Source organism: Nanorana parkeri, unplaced genomic scaffold (assembly GCF_000935625.1).
Source record: "Nanorana parkeri isolate BGI_ZX_2015 unplaced genomic scaffold, ASM93562v1 scaffold135, whole genome shotgun sequence".
Classification (NCBI taxonomy): Eukaryota; Metazoa; Chordata; class Amphibia; order Anura; family Dicroglossidae; genus Nanorana; species Nanorana parkeri.
Window position 1 is genome coordinate 1,043,038 of NW_017306403.1, and position 18,763 is coordinate 1,061,800.

Here is an 18,763-nt window from a genome sequence, read left to right on the forward strand (position 1 = left end):
CTGTTTGAGTGGAGAAAAACACGCAGTTTTGGTCCTCGCCGGCGTGCTTCAGAAAGGTCACTGAAAGAAAATGCTATTACATTCAGTCAATTTCACTTGGAAAAAAAAAGGACACAAACAGATAAAGTGACTACTCCGAGGCAGACGCAATGAATTGATCTGTGTGTGTATCACATACAAACCACATGAGAGGCCTAGAGGGACAGTTCATGAAACGCGCCAGTAGACCGGAACGGGTCAAATTGACCTCTCTGTCAGCGGAGGCATGCACGGAAACATGTGCAGGTCTTCATATGTAAACAGTGACTACAGCGTAATCAAAACACATTTTCTGAGTCTGTCACCACGCGAACTGCAGGCGAAGATGCTGAACCCCCATTATTTAGCTTCATGCATAGGAACGTTTGATAGAAGAATTGTCTACGTTGCTCATCACAATCGGGTTAATCCTATTACTGATCTATGAGAAGAAAAAGGGTTTCCCCTCCCCGACTGATGATGGGATTGCTCCATAACGATCGTTCAGTTCGTTAACGACCAGTGGCGGAATGATCCGGGCATGTTGTACAATGAGCGCTGGTCCATTGAGGTACCAGCGCTTATTGAGTAACTGCTGGTCTGTGGAGTGACCAGTGCTCATTGAGTTACTGCTGGTCTGTGGAGGGACCAGTGCTCATTGAGTTACTGCTGGTCTGTGGAGGGACCAGTGCTCATTGAGTTACTGCTATTGGTGGGTCCCTCTCTATCCGAGGCAGACCCTCAAAAGCAGATTAAATGGTCCCAGCACAGTGATCCCTGCCAGAGGTAATCGGAGTGACAACACCGGAGTGACTCACTGTGTTGTGGAGCTGCGAGCCAGCTCAGTTTGTTACAAACTGATATAAAGTATCTCCGAGGAGAATACAGTATCTCCTCAGAATAACTCCCAAAATAAACTGAAATCCCAGACATAGGATATACCATATAAATCAGGACAAATAACATAATTTAGTATGAATTACTATGTTAGCTACACTAATTATTAGAGATACACCGATGCCAGCTTTTCAGTATCGAGTACCTATACTTTGCTTTCGGTACTCGTCGATACTGATGCTTCCACTGGCATAGAACCAGCTTCCTGGGCAATCTGATGGCCTGAGAAGCTGGCTCCATGTTGTATGGCCGGCTTGATTGGCTGAGAGGTCGGTTTCCCGGCCAAGCACAATCAGCATCGGGCCTGCTTCCCGGCCAATCAGCAGGGAGCTGGCTGAACAGCTGTTTCGATGCTGATTGGCTGGGAAGCCGGCTAACTGATCGCTGCCCAGCTTCCTGATCGCACAGGAAGCTGGCTCCATGTTCCCCTATGGCACTGCCGTCAGAGGAAGCCTTCAGGGAAGGTATTGGAGCATTTCAGCAAGCACAAGTACTTGCACAAATACTCGGTATCGGCACCTATACTAGTATTGGTATCGCTGCATCCCTACTAATTATGTACACATTATTTTTGCCAAAACTGTGGAAATATTAGCCGACATTACATTTACATGTTTGTATATTGATTGTATGTTTTCATGTTCTTTTTCACCAGTTTCACCCCACCCTGTTTTCTTTATAAGATTCAAGATTTCACTCAGTTTGGCCTATTGCAGAATAGGAGGGTTCAGCTGCATGTCGAGCTACATACAAACCACAGAGTACGTGTAGCGGGAACAAAACATAGATCGCTGGGAAAAATTTAACTGATGACAGTGCAGTACAGAAGAGAGAGCACAGGAAGATTTCTGGCAGGATCAGCAGATATATTTTGCACTTCTTGTGATGATTTAACAGATACAATAGACATGACAAAACACTTTCAACTGTATATATTACAGACCAAAAAGAAAGCAAACAAGAGAAGCAGCACAAGGAGCATGAGATGAACTCATTAATGTCCAGTCATGGGCTGAGGACAGGTCCAGGACAGCCTGGGCCCAACGGACGTGGGTTCAATGATGCTGTCAGGTTAAAGTGACATTAAACCCTCAGATTTTTTAACATAAACCAATACTGTAATGTGTGCCTTACTGTAATCCATGGTAGTTTCCCTTCTCTTTGCTGCTCTTCCTTTTAAATCCTCATGTCTTCTCATGCTGGGGAAGAACTTCCCTTTGCAGCTGACTGCCTCTTCCTGTAGTGCTGGCTCAGGTTGCAAACCTACACAGAGACACCACGTAGCCATTCCAGAGACAAGGCAGTCTGCTGCAAAACAGAAGTTCTGCCCAGCATGAGAACAGATACAGATTTAAAAGGAAGAGCAGCAAAGAGAAGGGAAACAACCATGGATTACAGTAAGGCGCACATTACAGTATTGTTTTATGTTAAAAAATCTGAGGGTTTAATGTCACTTTAACTGTTGGGGTTTACCTTCCCTTTAAAGTGTATCTAAAGGCAAACATTTTGTTGTTGTTTTTAGTTTTTGGTAGAGACGTTTATTGGCGAGGTTTATATACACTTTAGGTGAATATTTTGTTTCCAGACAGACAGCAGCCTATTTATCTATAAGGCAATCGATCTCTCTCTTTAAGAGTGTATTGGGCGGCTGTATTTACTGTTACTTTTAAAGGCAGCTGGCTAGCAAATAATCAATAAATGTAATTTGGGAAACAGCAAATAAGCTGTATATAATTGCAGCAAAAGCGGCAAACTAATTTATTTTATTAGCTTCTCCCTTGTTTCAGTCAAAGTGCAAAAAAGTGACCGACTGGAGTCCTACAAGTTTATGTCAACTTAAAGAAATCTATACATGATTATATGTGATGGGTAACTATAAGATTAAGGCCTCGTTCACTCCAGACACTGGCCGGAACGCACTGCATCGCATTGCGGCCGGCTCACTATGTTGTGGGGCATGGCGGTCCATTGAAGTGAATGGCACAGTAGCCACGCCCTCCGGCTGGAGTGCTGCAGGCAATAGTGCTGCAAGCACTATTTTGTTCTGACCGGACCGCAGGCATTGATGTGCCTTGCGTTCCCGTGCGGCCGATCGCATTGCGGCTGGAGGGGGCGTGGCTACTGTGCCATTCACTTCAATGGACCGCCATGCCCCACAACATAGTGAGCCGGCCACAATTCAATGCAGTGCGTTCCGGCCAGTGTCTGGTGTGAACGAGGCCTTATGAATCTATTCACCTCTATGAATAAGCCTGCGGGTGAAACATGTGAGAGGGTGTAGCTGGTTGGGGGTTTGCGGTGCTGATATTTGTTGCTTTATACACTTTTATTCACTGTTACACTGGATTTGCTGTGAATTTCAATCAAGTCTAAAGTATTGGAATTCTCTGGATAGTGCGGTCTGTCCGTATACTACTACATTCCAAGGTGGAGACGCACCTATTAGACCAGCACCTGGGGAGTCCTGATGGTGACCAAGGAATTGGAGCGGTGAGATTTCCTTTGGCTCTACAAAAGAAATCTGTACACATGGGATAAAAGGTCAGAAACATTACCTTCTGCGCCTCCCTTACACAGTTCTGATACTCCTTGGCAAGGTCACTACAGTTGAGCAGCTCCTGCTGGTTTTCTGAGTAACATTTCAGAATGTTGGACTGGAGGTTCTGGCACACCGGGTCATAACTTCGCTTCCTGCCAAGAAGAGTACACAAGGTTATAATCACTACAAATAAAATCACGCATCGCTGTACACGGTAACATCAAACAAACAGCCATACATTATTTCAGCACCATGGCCAGCGGATCGGACTGATGCGCTGCTGGACCAAACTTGCTCATTTTTCCCCACGACTGATTTCAGAAACGTACCAAAAATACAAACTACGAGTCTTGTTTCTATAAGATTAGCACCAAAATGTTATATATATATATATATTCCCTTTGCATTAAACTCAAACTTTTTTTCAATAATGAATCCGGATCATACAAATATACGTTGCCAACAAAGTATTCTTTTACGTTTTTACCCAAGCACTTACAATCATCATGATTCAAAACCGCTCCAACTCTCTTCGCTCAGCTTCCCTGAACTTCCTGTCCAGTACAAGATCACAAGAGACAGAGCTTGCCTTGCTGTGTGTTTGTGGAGGTGCACACACAGCTTACTAGCACACACAAGGGTGGCCCCATAGTACCCGGCAAAGGAAAAGGAGCCACCTTAAAACAGGATACAGTAAACTCCCCGTTATCCGGCATCCACAGGGATTGGTAGATTCCGGGTAAATGTAGTTACTAATAAAAGTAGGTCTAACTAATGCCATACCCCATACTATACCATACCATAAACTCTGTATTGACTTCATATTAATACTGAAATGCAGTAATCAAAAGCAAATTAAAGGAGAACTATGGGGTTAAGTCTTTTCCCTATAGTTCTCCTTAGGGTAACGGGAGGACACAAACTAGCGTCCTCCCGTCACACTAGGCTCAGTATATAGGGAGCTGTAGCTCGCGGTATACTAAGACGCCGCAGCTGAAGCGGATCCCGACAATTATGTCTGGATCCGCCCAGCTGCGTGACTGACAGCTGGCTCTGCCTATCTAGAGGCAGAGCCAGCTGTACCCACCCCGTCCGCTCCGCCAGTCAGCGCTGGCGGATCGGAGCATGGAGGGGGGAATCCAGCCCCTACATGGAGAGGTGAGCGAACGCCGGTATGTGTTCGCTCACCTCCCGATCTACTGAGCCGACCTGTGACCAGTCTCATTGTCACAGGTCGGCTAGAACTATGAGGTGAGTGAAAAGCACACACCTCATAGTTCTCCTTTAAGACAAATAGACACACACGATCGTTTCCAGGATACGGTAATACATGCCGCAGGTCAGCAGAACAGCGAGTACACGGGGGATTTTGTTTTTCTGGTTAGATGAGAGTTCTGGTTAGTTGAATACCGGATAACAGAGTTTACTGTATCAGGACCAGTGCTCAGGGGACTAGCTGACTCCGCAGGAAACTAAACCTTTTAGACATGAAGGAGCCGCATCCATTGCAATTGATTTCATTAGCATTAGGAATCGCTTAGAAACATTTTGACTTCTAAAAACACGCACTTGAATTCTAAAAAGCGATTTATTTTCTGTGTGCATTCCGCTGCTTTTTCTTTATAGTTATCATGTTGACATCCATTTTCTTACCTGATTTTGCTTTTCTTAATATATATCTATGGAAACGGGAAGAACTTTTCACCTGTTTCAGCTCTGGAATGTTACAAGACTTGTTCTTTAACAGTTTTGCCGTTTTCGTTTTTTTGCTGATTGCACCATATTTTTGTCAATTGCCATGTCGTTGGAAACAGACAGATGATGGAAGAAAAAGGCTGTGTGGTCCTTTGAATCTCCCCCCTTTTTTTTGTTGTTGTTGTGTTTTTGTCCAAGTATAGATTTTTGTTTGTCCCAAGCATGTTTAACCCTTTTGCTGCCAGATCCGTTTTTGGCGCTCTTCTGCACACATGTTAAAATGCACATTTTATGCCTGAAGATTACCTCAAACCTCTCAGACAGTGGCGTCACAAGGGGGGTGCGGCCCGCACCCGGGTGACACCCTTGGAAGGGTGACACCAAAATGACTAACAGTCATTTTGGTGTCACTCCCTTAAAAAGTCGGGCACTCGGTCATGGACTTCCCCTCCTCTCTCTGCCAGCATCCATTACTAAGATGGCCGCCGGCAGGCGTCAATTAGATGACCGCGCACGCGCGATGACGTGACCACGGGGTGTCACTCGGTCTCTGCTCCGGGTGACACCCAGCCTCAGGACGCCCCTGCTCTCAGAAGTATATACTTCATGAAAGCATACACCCCTGGCTTAAAATTGTGTGTGTACTAAAGGTACCCAAAACTGTCTATAGGCAATGCTTTAAAACCTTTTACATGCCAACAGTTTAGAGAAAACTGTGAATAACGGCCCTAGAATTATTGCTCGCGCTCTGGTATGTGCGGTGATTGATACCAAACGTGTGTGCAATTGTGGTTATAAACACTTTTACTTGTTGCACTCCTTAAGGAAAGTCCCTTGTAATGGGGGAGGTGCTCGCAGTGACTGTGAATGGCGCTGAAAACATCATCAATATGTAGAAATGTCACCAGCACCCCAAATCCTTTTAGGATGGCAAAATGTTCATTTATTTGCAGTTCCTTGTCAGAAAAACCAGACACAGAAATGCAAATAAATGAACATTTTGCTATCCTAAAAGGATTTGGGGTGCTGGTGACATTTCTACATATTGCAATTTTATGGTAATAGGCGCACCCAACGCGTTTTTGCATTGGTATGTGCGTGTATTTGGGGGGGAGCTCCTTCAGGCTGTAAAGAGGAGAGCCTAGAAAATTAGCACTGTTTAGAACTCATGGTAACTATTAACCATAAATGAGTGTAAATGAACTCATTCTGTAAGATTACAGGTTCAATTTAAAGCCCAACTCCAGCTTGAAGCGCTCCTCCACCCACGCTGTCCTAGGTCCAGTGGATGGAAATCCTAGGATCTTCTTCCTCCCGCGATTGTGATGGTCGGTCCTCTTCCTCCCGCGATGGTCGGTCCTCTTCCTCCCGCGATGGTCGGTCCTCTTCCTCCCGCGATGGTCGGTCCTCTTCCTCCCGCGATGGTCGGTCCTCTATGATGCAAACAGCCACCTATATTTCAACTTTGTTTAAAACTGTTTACCTGGAGTTCAGCTTTAAGGTTTGTTTGGTGCAGAAACTGGCTCAATGGACTCTATCTGCTATTTGCAAGTCACAAGACTGATCCAATCTGATCATCGGTCAAGTGGGGTTAACAAGTGGCACGAAAATAGTTTTTTTTTAAGCAATGGAAGCCCCTTATGTTGGCTGCAGACACATATTAAAAGCTGAAGTGTAACCTGCTTACGTTTTGCATTCGCAGGTTCCTCCTATTGTCAACCATTTTCATCACACACTTTATTTTATACCCAATGATATCATCACTAGGTCCATGTGCTTCTCTATGCAAGGCTGGAGACTATATGATGCCAGATGTCCTCCAGCCAGGGAATGAGTTGCTGCAGCTTCTAATGCATTTTGTGCAGCGAAATCAGAGTAAATCAGAGCTGGTACAACTGTGCAAGACTGAAGGGAAGGTAGAGGTTCAGCTTTAAGTACTATGCCATAAACAAGTCTCAATAAAGGCTGCAGCCTTGAGAGGTTGGCCAGGCTGTTTACTTAGTAATATCGATTCTGTTTCTATGTTTACCCTTTGCCTGACCTTGTTCATAAAGCAGGCACTAATAGCAAGCATGTACACGCCATTATGTGAGCTATTTACTCTCGGGCTGCTGATGGATGTTTATACAGACCATTGTTACGAGGGGGGCTAATCCCCCCTCCAATGTCACACTTCTCACATTAGGATGGAAAAGGAGACCAGGAGGGTCTGTTGAATTTCCCTTTTTTGGCACTCACAACCTCATAAGCACAGGTAAGGTTAGGATGTACAATCATTTCACAAGCCTTTATGAGAAAACAAAGCTCACACTTCCCCAACAGAGATCAGTATTACAGCTATGAACCTACACCTGCCGACTGTATCCGTGCCACTGTCTCACACTTCCTCTTTCCATCACTTGTGAAAAGGATCCCAAAGTACCTAATATACTACAAAAAGAGGAGTGCTTCTCAATGCAAAAGGAGGGAGCAATTGGCTCCTTTCCTACATAGTACCACAATAGATCTTCGGGGACTCGTCTTTTCTCCTGTGTCACACTTAGTAGTGAGCCCATCAAGCGCTAGACGGAGTTTACAGCTTGATGGGGTCCATAAGGATCACACCATCTTCCATGACCATTCCTTCTGCCTCCCATAGGCTGGTTTTCTTGACTACAGACTCTTGACTACAGTTTGATTACAACTGCTATAGCTGGAAGCCCGTGCTGCACCTATATAGTGGTAGGGATTGCATGGTGAAAGGATGCCAAGAACTATGCAGGTGGAAGCATAGCTGCACTATATGGCCAAAAGCATATGGATACCCAATCCACATTTTGCATTAAAGTGCACAAAGTCAGCTCTATTCTTCTCTTCTTTGGTTTCTTATCTTGATTCTTAAAGGAGAACTATGAGGTGAGTGCTTTTCACTCACCTCATAGTTCTAGCCGACCTGTGACAATGAGACTGTCACAGGTCGGCTCAGTAGATCGGGAGGTGAGCGAACACATACCGGCGTTCGCTCACCTCTCGATCCTGTCACGGCTCTCTGCCGTGACAGGGGAGGGGCTGGAGGGGAGGGGCGGGTACAGCTGGCTCTGCCTCTAGATAGGCAGAGCCAGCTGTCAGTCACGCAGCTGGGCGGATCCAGACATAATTGTCGGGATCCGCTTCAGCTGCGACGTCTTAGTATACCGCGAGCTACAGCTTGCGGTATACTGAGCTTAGGGTGACGGGAGGATGCTAGTTTGTGTCCTCCATTACCCTAAGGAGAACTATGGGGAAAAGCCTTAACCCCATAGTTCTCCTTTAATCTCCATTCCTCTATAGTTTGTATTACTCTTCTCCTTCTAAGCATTGTTTTGGGTTTCCTAGGGAGCCCTATGGTACCCTCGATAGATGATGCAAGCTTTCAAGGTTTCAAAGTGCCTCATCAGGACTGATGGAGGTCCCTATTTAAAATTGCTGTTCTAGATTGTGGTTACACCCTGCCCTTTTTTTTGTATTTAATGTATTTAGTGTCTCTTGGCTTAAAAGGACTGTTAACGCTCCCTACTTACTGAGGGGTTATTGTACCCCAGATTGTTTAACAAACTGAAACAGTTTCAAATATAAAGTTATATGTACCTTAATAATTAATAACTATTGAAAATCAAAGCTATATCAATTAAAAGTGATCACACAGACAAAAAAAGAGAATGCTGGTCCTCCTACTTGGAGGTCAGGCATGAGGCTAAAAACCTCATCCTATTAAGAAAATAAACTTCTTGCAAAGCCTAACCAAATTGCTGAAGCCCTTTATTGGCTGAAGAGGACTATATGGTAGAGATAACAGTATATACTATGGGTTCAGTTACAGTATATGATGTTTAGCAGAAGCAGTTTCAATGTGTTGATGTGTTTTGAGAATAACACAACTGGTGGCCAGGGAGCTCTGTTATGAACCTGGGTCACGGGGGAGTGTGTAGCATTCTGTATCTGAGCATGCAATACCGCCGAGATATCTGCCCCTGTGCCACCTCCACACCTGCTACTCTCATACTCCGGGGAACCTCATTAACGTGACAAAAAAAACAAAAACTAAATTAGAAGTCTGAGGGCCCATTCACACCGCTACCACGCAACACACCTACCATGTGTTACACTGCAGCAGCTGTTACATTGCAGCAGGTGTGTTGCATTGCCATTCATTTGAATGGCTATTCGTTGCCATTCATTTGAATGGCACCTCGCCGAACCTTAAGGCCACAATGCGCTGGCAATGTACTGTACCATAATACCACAATGTGTTGAGGTCGAAAAAAAATCCACTTTGTGTGCAACACACTTGCAAACCCAGTTAATAACTTACAAAAGTAGTGGTGGCATCATCCCTGTGCTCCACGTAGTGCAGCTGTGGGAGGGATCCATAAAGCTCCACCCACTACAGGCTGTCAGCAGAAAACTACTGGAGGGGGCGGAGACAAGACCAGTCACCCTGCACAAGGAGAGAGAGCAGCAGTGAGCTGTGTTTATTACAGGAGGGGGCGGAGACAAGACCAGTCACCCCGCACAAGGAGAGAGAGCAGCGGTGAGCGGTCTTTATTACATGAGGGGCCGGAGACCAGACCAGTCACCCTGCACACGGAGAGAGAGCAGCAGTGAGCGGTCTTTATTACAGGAAGCTCCTGCACAGAGGCAAAGTTTCCTACTTTTAAATTTTAAAGCAAATATGTTTGTTTCAAGTTGCCCGAACATTTACCCATTTCATATTTTCAAACTTGTGGGTTTATTTCTAAACACTCTAGAAGCACTAGCGCCCCTTAGATGGCACGGACGATACATTTGTTATCTAGGGCACTAGTGCTGTGCAAACGGCATCCGTCCAGCTATACGACAGATGGAACTTTTATAAACAAACAATTTGGTCTCGGATAAAATAAGGAAAAGTAACATTCAGTCTGCAACAGCCGCATTAATATGTATGGAAGGGCAGAACCTTTCTAAAAGCTTTGCACAGACAGAAATAAAAATGAGTTTCACGTTTACAGCTGAACTCTAGGCAGACAGATAAACACACACATGAAAGCTGCTTTGCCGCAAAATGATTTTTGTATCTGCCCATCACCGAGATTTACACAGCTGCCAGACAAAACAGAAATGAATGTCAGGGAGCGGACTATGCTTGCAGGCCGGGGTCCCCAGATGACAAGTATTTTCACATTTTATATCATTTATGCTTGTGAACCTTTTTTCACATATTAAGTAATACGATTAATATTGTCATTTCTTGTTACTTGTGCAGATTGTTTTGTCCTTTGTGCCCATCGCATAGTGGGCACACCATGGATGGAGCACCTAACTTCCGGCTTCCTGATACCCTTTAAGCTGGACACACACACAGACAGACAGACACATACATTGATACCCATTAAGCTGGACACACCACACTGATACCCATCAAGCTGGACACACACACTGATACCCCTCAAGCTGGACACACACACTGATACCCCTCAAGCTGGACACACACACTGATACCCATCAAGCTGGACACACACACTGATACCCATCAAGCTGGACACACACACTGATACCCATCAAACCCCACAAACTCGGCACACACACACACACACACACACACACACACACAGATACCCATCAAGCTGGACACAAACACACACAAAGATACCCATCAAGCTGGACACACACACACCTATATTATTAATGGTATTATCCACTTAATCCGACTGTTTTAATTGATCGCATTTTCAAAATAAATTGCTCGACGCAACTCAAGCAGCAAATTTTGCCCGTGCAAATTGCAACACCTTCAACAATGTGTATGAAAAAAATTGAAAGCGATCGTTTAAAATAGTTTGGTTGGTAAATGTAATAATAATATGGAAATAATCACTTGAATTACATATAAAGCCAAACTTCCTTTGTTTTAATGTTTGATGGTGTAGAGCAGGAGTGAGCAAACTTCGGCCCTCCAGTTGTGAAACTACAATTCCCAACATGCATCTGCCTCTGGTAATCATGATTGTGGCTGTCAGAGTCTTGCAATGCCCAATGGGGTTAGTAGTTGCCTCACAGCTGGAGGGACGAGGTTTAAACTACCCTTGTATAGGTAATTATTCTTGGGGGGAGGAGCGAGGGGGCATCTCAATTGCAATTGACGGATGACCCTTCACTTCTCGTCCTGTAGGTAGAGATGAGAGAAGATCTCTCCAAAAGGGAGGGGAACCTCCTACCTTATACAGTGGTCACCGGCACAGGAGTCCCCATTGGAAGGTTTTACTCCTCTTCCTGTTCTGGTGATAACTCAGAATTTTGGAATTCCCATCACTTTCTGTCCCAGTGATAATCTTTACCCGAACATATAGAGAAGTTTAATCTCCGCAGCGGGGACAGACAGCAATAAAAACATGACTGAGATTCTGTCTCACCACTCCAACATAGGCTTTTGGTAAACCTAAAGACTATGGTAAAGCTCAGGTTATGGTAAACCACTGGGTTGAGTAAACCCCAAAATGAACTATATGCTCCCTTTTGGTCTGTTAAATATACCATTGAAAGCATTTTGTGATATCTGTTAGAGAAGTGCTACAAGTGCCCGTTAAAGGAGAACTATGAGGTTAAGGCTTTTCCCCATAGTTCTCCTTAGGGTAACGGGAGAACACAAACTAGCGTCCTCCAATCACCCTAAGCTCAGTATACCACGAGCTAAAGCTCACGGTATACTGAGACGCCGATATTTGATAACTTCCTGTGCTCGAGAGGAGTGTGCGCTGCACTTGTATCAGTTACATCGTTCTTGGTTATCCCTGAGGACTACGCTTTCCCCTAGGTTAAGGAAAATAGCAGAGGGAAGGTGGTTTGTAGCACTGTCATAGAATAACAATGCTCCTCCAATGACTGCGCTTTGCCACCGTAGGACAGGAAATGTGTTACTGGCAGGATCACCAGGAATAAAAGACTGCAAAAGAAAACAAATGCGGTCGCCATATCTAAGGATTGAAAAGCTACAATATGTTACATTTTTGTTCTTGGGATTGGATACTCTTTAATCATATAATAGGACTGATACATGTATGGCCATTATTGGGCGACACTTTCTATTTATTGCTCTGTTGTGTTATGTATGTGTATGCCACTATACGATGTGTGTATAGGCCTCAGACATTCCAACTCTCCCGGATGTTCTGGGAGTCTCCCGCTATTAAATAGGGGCTCCCGGACACCCGGGAGAGAAAAAAAAATTCCCGGAAAGGTTTACTTGTTTGCTCAATCTAGCAGAGTAAACTATTCCCTGCTGTTTTTTGGGGGTTTTTTTTCTGACATCAGGGCCGCCGTCAGAGAAAAAAAAAAAAAAAGCATAGAAATGAATAGCTAGATTGCTATTGGCTATTTGAATTTGCAATAGCCAATGGCAAACAAACAAATTGCACCTGCCGACTGCTGCTGTCAATCAGCAGAGGTGGACCTGAAGTTCTCATCAGGTCCTCCCCTGCTGATTGACAGCAGCAGAGGGCGTGTGCAATAGCCAGCTTGCTATTGCAAATTGAAATAGCCAATAGCAATCTAGCTATTCATTCCTATGCTTTTTTTTTTTTATTCTGACGGCAGTAGGCATGAGAATACTAAAAAAAACAAGCAGATAGCATTAGCTTCTTCGCTATCTGCCATCATTTCAAGGGGGTGTTCTCTCTCCCCCCTGGGGGGGGACAGAGGGCACCTCCCTGAAATGAGAAGGGTACCTCCCTGAAATGACTTTTTTTCAGGTTGGGATCCTTGAGGCCTGCCGGATCTGACAAAGTGGCGCACCGTGCTCCGATATGCCATCTTACACCAGGTACGATTTGTGCGAGGAAATGCTAATGCTCTCTCCAAATCAAACATTTGTATTTCATAATTTCCCTTTAAAACTGCGGCGCGGATAAATTGCTGGTTTTGTATCTGTTTTAAACCTCATTTTCCTCACAATGTGTACAGCCAGCGCTCAGTGTAAATAAATCATGGTCCTCCTGCAGTTCTGTGCTGTGAGAGAGAAACAGATTTGATTGTTCATTTACTTCCTTTCTGAATCCATCAGGCCGAGCCCTGAGCGGAGTGTGAACCGGCAGACTGGGATCTCTGTTTCTCTGTCATTGTTTCGTGGTTCATTAAATATGCATGATCCAGCAAGCTGTTCTTTGTACCTGGAAATCCAAATGCAGGTTATGCGCCAATTGTTGGATGGGTGACATCACTGAGAATGCAGCCTATCCCTTCACTAGAGACAGATGACATCACTGAGAACGCCGCCTATCCATTCACTAGATACCGGTGACATCACTGAGAATGCAGCCTATCCATTCACTAGAGACCGGTGACATCACTGAGAATGCAGCCTATCCGTTCACTAGAGTCCGGTGACATCACTGAGAATGCAGCCTATCCATTCACTAGAGACCGGTGACATCACTGAGAACGCAGCCTATCCATTCACTAGAGACCAGTGACATCACTGAGAACGCAGCCTGCACTTTCACTTAAGTAGACTTGTTCATCTGGAAACAGCCTAATGGGAGCTTTTGGCATCCAGACCTATAAAATATACATACAGCTTTATAGGGTTCATTTAGTGTTTGGCAGACAGTTAAGAACTCCTGGCGGATATAGAAACACCATTTAATGCAGTTGTATGCCAAGGCAGCAGCACTGTTTTTTTGGGATTGGGCCAAATAGGGGCGGGGAGAAGTTCTGTAGTCCAGGAGGTAAGGCTGACAACGCTGATTAGGATTTCAGAGTAGCGGAGGTGCTGTGGTGTCAGCTCCAACAGGAAGTCTATAAGAACGTCCTCCAGCCAGGAAACTGGGTGTCATTGAAGATCTTTGGTGTTGTATTCTTACGGGTTTGAACACAATACATATATTTCTAGTCCTGGGAACATTTTCAGCTTTGATCAGACTTTTTCAAACTCTTGATGCATTTCACAAGCGGTAACTAAGTGACACTTAGCTGGAGATGTGCCTAGGAGTGTATCCCTCTTCCAAATGAAATCCCATCAACATATCCTTCCCTTATTATTACAGTCAACATCAATCAGGTAATTTTTTGCCTTGGTGTGGAAGGCTGCGTTCAGCGCGCTCCTTAGGAAATGCATGTGTGGCGGGGTGAATATGTGGAAGCAAGCTTTGTTTTATTACTGGAAGCAGAAAGCAAGCTCTCAGTGAATTAGTCATTCATCTTAGTCACAGCCAATCTCAGGATTCCTGGAAGATGTATCATTAACTCACAAGTGGCTGTTGAGCGTTAGAGGTACGGGCTGCAGCCAACAATACAAATTATAGAAAGGTTTTCACATCCCCCGGATTAAAAATAAAAATTGAGTCACTGGTGGAAGGTTGATAAAGGCAACTTGAAGCTTCGCAGGTAGATTTACATATTCTATTCTGGGGTCCCTTAAAGAGACCCTGTCACCTTGAGAAAGGATTGTTAGGGAGGGATCAAAGTTCCCTTGTTTGCTGGAGTGGACATGCAAGGCCATAGCCAGATGTTCACGCTCTACTGTGCATGTGCGAGTTCCAGCCTTCCGGGTTGCTAGGAACTGTGCGCATGCGCTCACAGAGAAAAGTGGCGCACCGGAAGTGACACGTTGCTCTCTAATCTAATGCTCTATTTAAACCAGCTGGCCCAGTGGATCAGTGCTGAATGGTCTTTCAGCTTGTGCTCTGTGTTCCTGCTATTCGTTTGCCTGTTGCCTTGACTCGGATTGCTGCTGACCTTGATTGACCGATGCCTGCCCCTGACCTTTGCATGTTATCTGGATTCTGCCTCTGCCTGCTCCTTTTGTACCGTGCTGATCGTCTGGCTTGACCCCAGGCTTGTTTGACATTGCTCCAGTTTCCACTGCAATCCTCGCTGACATCTCAGCTGCCAACCAGCCCTGCTCATCCTCGCAGGGACCCAGTGGCCGGACTTCTACCAGGCACTGTGTCTGAACACCTTGGCACCCGTGCTCCTCTCTGTCTACTCGCTTCCTGTTCCAACTCTCAGGGGTGCGAGACAAGAGACGCAAGGGAGGCCTCCTCAGCCAATCGGTCCTCCACCAGGTATGTGACAGGACCCCAATAGCAGGAAATAATTCCAGGTTTCCATGAGGTGACGAGGGAGCATGAATCCGGCTTTCTGGCCAATCAGGAGGCCGGGCAGCGTGTCATGACCCGCTGCCCAGTTTCCTGTTACCGGAAGTATCGGGCTAGGCATCGGAGCATATGGGCGAGTACTCGCCCAAAAACTCGGCACAAATACCGATACTAGTAGCGGTGCATCCCTACATGGAACTAGCATTTTCAGAAGAGGGTGGGCAACGTCAGCCTACTTGTGTTTTACAGATATGTTTTTATTCACGATAGACTGGCATCAGGATGACTGAAAAAATGATTGCACCTTTAACTCAGCACTCATAAGAACTGACTTTGCCAAGAATATTATTCAGAACTATTACAAAGTTTAATGGAATTTGCCTCGCAGCATAAGCCTACAATATTTGTCTTAGGCACTTATCTCTCCTAGAGCCTAATTTACAATCTTATCTCTCCTGGCCGCAGACTATCTTGTCTTGTTAGTCTGTAATCAAGAAAATATAGCAGATCTCTGTCAGATGGATTCCGCAATTATTGTGATATTTAGTAAGGGTTCTTGCTTGCTATGGAACATGGTAACTCTCATCAAAATTCTAGAATGTCAACAATTACCTCACAGTCTATACTTTTTATATAACATTTCATGTTTTTTTTGCTGACATTTTTTACCTAATACATAATAAAGCTATAGATGGGAGCTACTTCACAGAGCATTCAACATTGGCATAACTAGAAATACATTGTGAGGGACCATATGTATGGGTCCTCCTCCTTTGCAGACGCCGTGTAGATTTGCTGATGGTTTTTGGATAGGTGTTTGACTCCTTAGACTTTATTTAGGGATTTGCTTTTAGGGAGTGGATGTCCGATTTCGGATATGCAATGTAAGTCACCCTGGTTGTGGTTGGATACATCTGCAGGATACACTTAAACCTCCTTTTGAAGGGATAATATACAATACATGGCAAATTTTGCCAAGACCAGAAAGATGTTTTCCTTTGAGCAGAATAACAACTGTGCATACTGGTGTGTCCTCTTCTCTCCTTTCCCAATTGAAAGAGTTATTGAAACACCTTGGGAATTTGGCTGTCTGGCCTTTCCTTGCAAGCAGAGGTGTCCCTACAGTATTCAATGCCTGAGGCTGGTAATGAACGTTCCGGGGAAGGGGGGAGGGGCACGAGGTGTGGTGACGAACGTTACCGCGGGGAGGGAGGGGGTGGATTACTTGGTATCATGGTGGGGTGGCTGCTGCTACCTCTGGGTCTGGCGTCCCGCTCAGCTCCTGGCATTTAGTGAATTCAGTGAGCTGGCGGGATGCTGGCCAGAAACCTGGGAGGCTCTGGCCGGAAAGGGGACGACAAGCATACCTCACGTGACCAAAAATAAGATGCTGCCTGAGACAATCACCTCACCCTGCTTGCATGCCCCTACATTTGCTTATGAGATTTTCTACAGCTTGAACAGTGAAGCAATCTCTAATATGCATGCAAACACGAAGAGCTTCCTCAAATTGCTGCTTACTTAAAGCTTCATGAAGACAATATAGGCATGTGATATGTAGCAGGTGAGTTTAATCTGTACACCCCACCTACTCAATGACCAGTAGAAGGTAGGTTGGAGTATCATGATAGAGGCGTTGGGTTACTGGAATTGCACTCCTTATGCCAATTTTAATTTACATGAATATCGTTGTTTTACTTGTAAATATAAAATATATATATTTTAAAAAATCTTTGTGGTCTGAGAGGTACCATACAAGTCCACAATTGTTTGGTCTGCATTAAACTCTCTGGAAAAACATTGATTTGTTTCAGAGTGCTGAGATTCTGAACTAGGTTTTGGGCACGGACATTATCTTCATGGAGTTTCCATGTTCATGATTCTGTGGGTATCCTTTGGGGTTCTAGTTTGCTCCCGACCCAAAACCATTGTGGCTTCCTCCCAAAGTTAACCCTGTTGTATGAATGGGGTGGGGACATTAGATTGTAGGCTCCCTCAATTCAGGTGGATGACTTTTAATTAGCCAAATCACTGTGTATCATACAAGTGGCATGTTTTTTTCCCTTTAGAAAGCTCTTCTTTTTTTTTCACTCTCATTGCTGCTGTTCTCATGTAGCCTCTTTTAGCCAGTTCCTGTCTACATGTATTCCAGTGATAGCTGAACTGGCTGGCTTCCTGATACTGACAGCGGTGGACCATGCTTGTGCATCAGCATATGTGACAGAGTGACAAGACATCCTATGACTGGAAGTGCCTGTACAAGGACCTTCATGGAAGGATTACCAGGTAACATGCTAATGAAAGCTGCAGATTTGAAAAGACTGAAAACCACTTTTCAAATAACATTAACATGCTAAAGCCTATGTGAGATTTTAGTGACTGCAGAGATCACTGAAATTAGATATACACCTAAAGTGCCTGTATTGGGTCCTCTAGAAGGCAAAGATGGCAAAGTGTACCAGTGTCAACACTGACCTCTGCCAAATGTTGAAAGCAGCTATGTGAACCACTGGTAAACATCTGCCTGCAAACCTTATTTAGGGGCAGTCTGCAAGAAGTTGAATGTAGCCTTGATTGCCCACCCCTGCTAACATGGCCACCAAGGCAGACCCTTCTACTGATTACACCTTGGTTCAGCCCAGTGAGTGTCAGCACTATATGAGTAAAATAGATAATATAGTATCAGTACAGAGCAGACTATCACTTTCCCCCAGTAAATAATATGCATTATTCCACATTCCATATTTGATCCCTCCCTATCCCAACCTAAACTGTTACCCAAGAATAAAAGTGAAAACTTAGCTTGTCAGCACCAAGCCTCACTTTGCCTGCTCAGTGCCGATAATAAAAGATTTGCCTCAGCAGGGCCACTGGTAGTTGGAAGGCAACCCACGCCTGCTATAATCCCAAGGCACAGCACCTGATGCGGACAGTAGGCCGCGACATCTCTCATATGACTACGGAAGTGGGCCGGTTGTCTCATTTATCTTGTTAGTGATTCAGGACATTCTCCAGGGCAGATGGAAGCTGAGAGACTTGTTCTCTCTCAACCTGATTGTGTCACTTTACACAAGTGTCTAGGGGGGACTGGCAGGAAACAGATGGCAGTGCTGTGGCAAGAGTGAAGGCGAGCAGAGAAATACATTAACGAGAGCTGTGATGAGAGATCCATGGACTGCAGGGGATTTAAAGCTGTGACCTGCAAAATTGAAGTGTACCTGGCTCTTATGCATGACGGTGGCAGGCCTTTTGGGGCTGAATCATATTTACATAGAAATACAGCCTTTACACGTCCTCTGAGTGCAGGGTTTGCTGGCTCTCATTCACAGAGGGGCAGTTATCAAATCCCCCTGTGCCGATAGCAGGGAGCAGAGACAACTGTTTGGATAAAGTGGGTTTGTAGGACCTCTTCTCTGCTCCTGCCCCAGAATGTGGGCATGTACTCAATGTCATCAAGTGCAATGCAGTACATCAGCGGCCATGGGTCCTGCATTGTACATAACAACATCTGCAAAAAGGGCAG

At 44.9% G+C, this 18,763-nt stretch overlaps 1 protein-coding gene across 2 annotated transcripts in view; it reads right to left on the bottom strand.

Annotated features, from left to right (window-relative positions):
- Window positions 1-18,763, bottom strand: part of CHCHD6 (coiled-coil-helix-coiled-coil-helix domain containing 6) — a 220,847-nt gene that overhangs the window by 59,215 nt on the left and 142,869 nt on the right. For both annotated transcript variants that reach the window (XM_018553928.1, XM_018553927.1), the window contains one exon: window positions 3,471-3,606. In XM_018553928.1, the coding sequence (XP_018409430.1) occupies window positions 3,471-3,606 (136 nt within the window). The remainder of the gene's footprint in view (window positions 1-3,470; window positions 3,607-18,763) is intronic.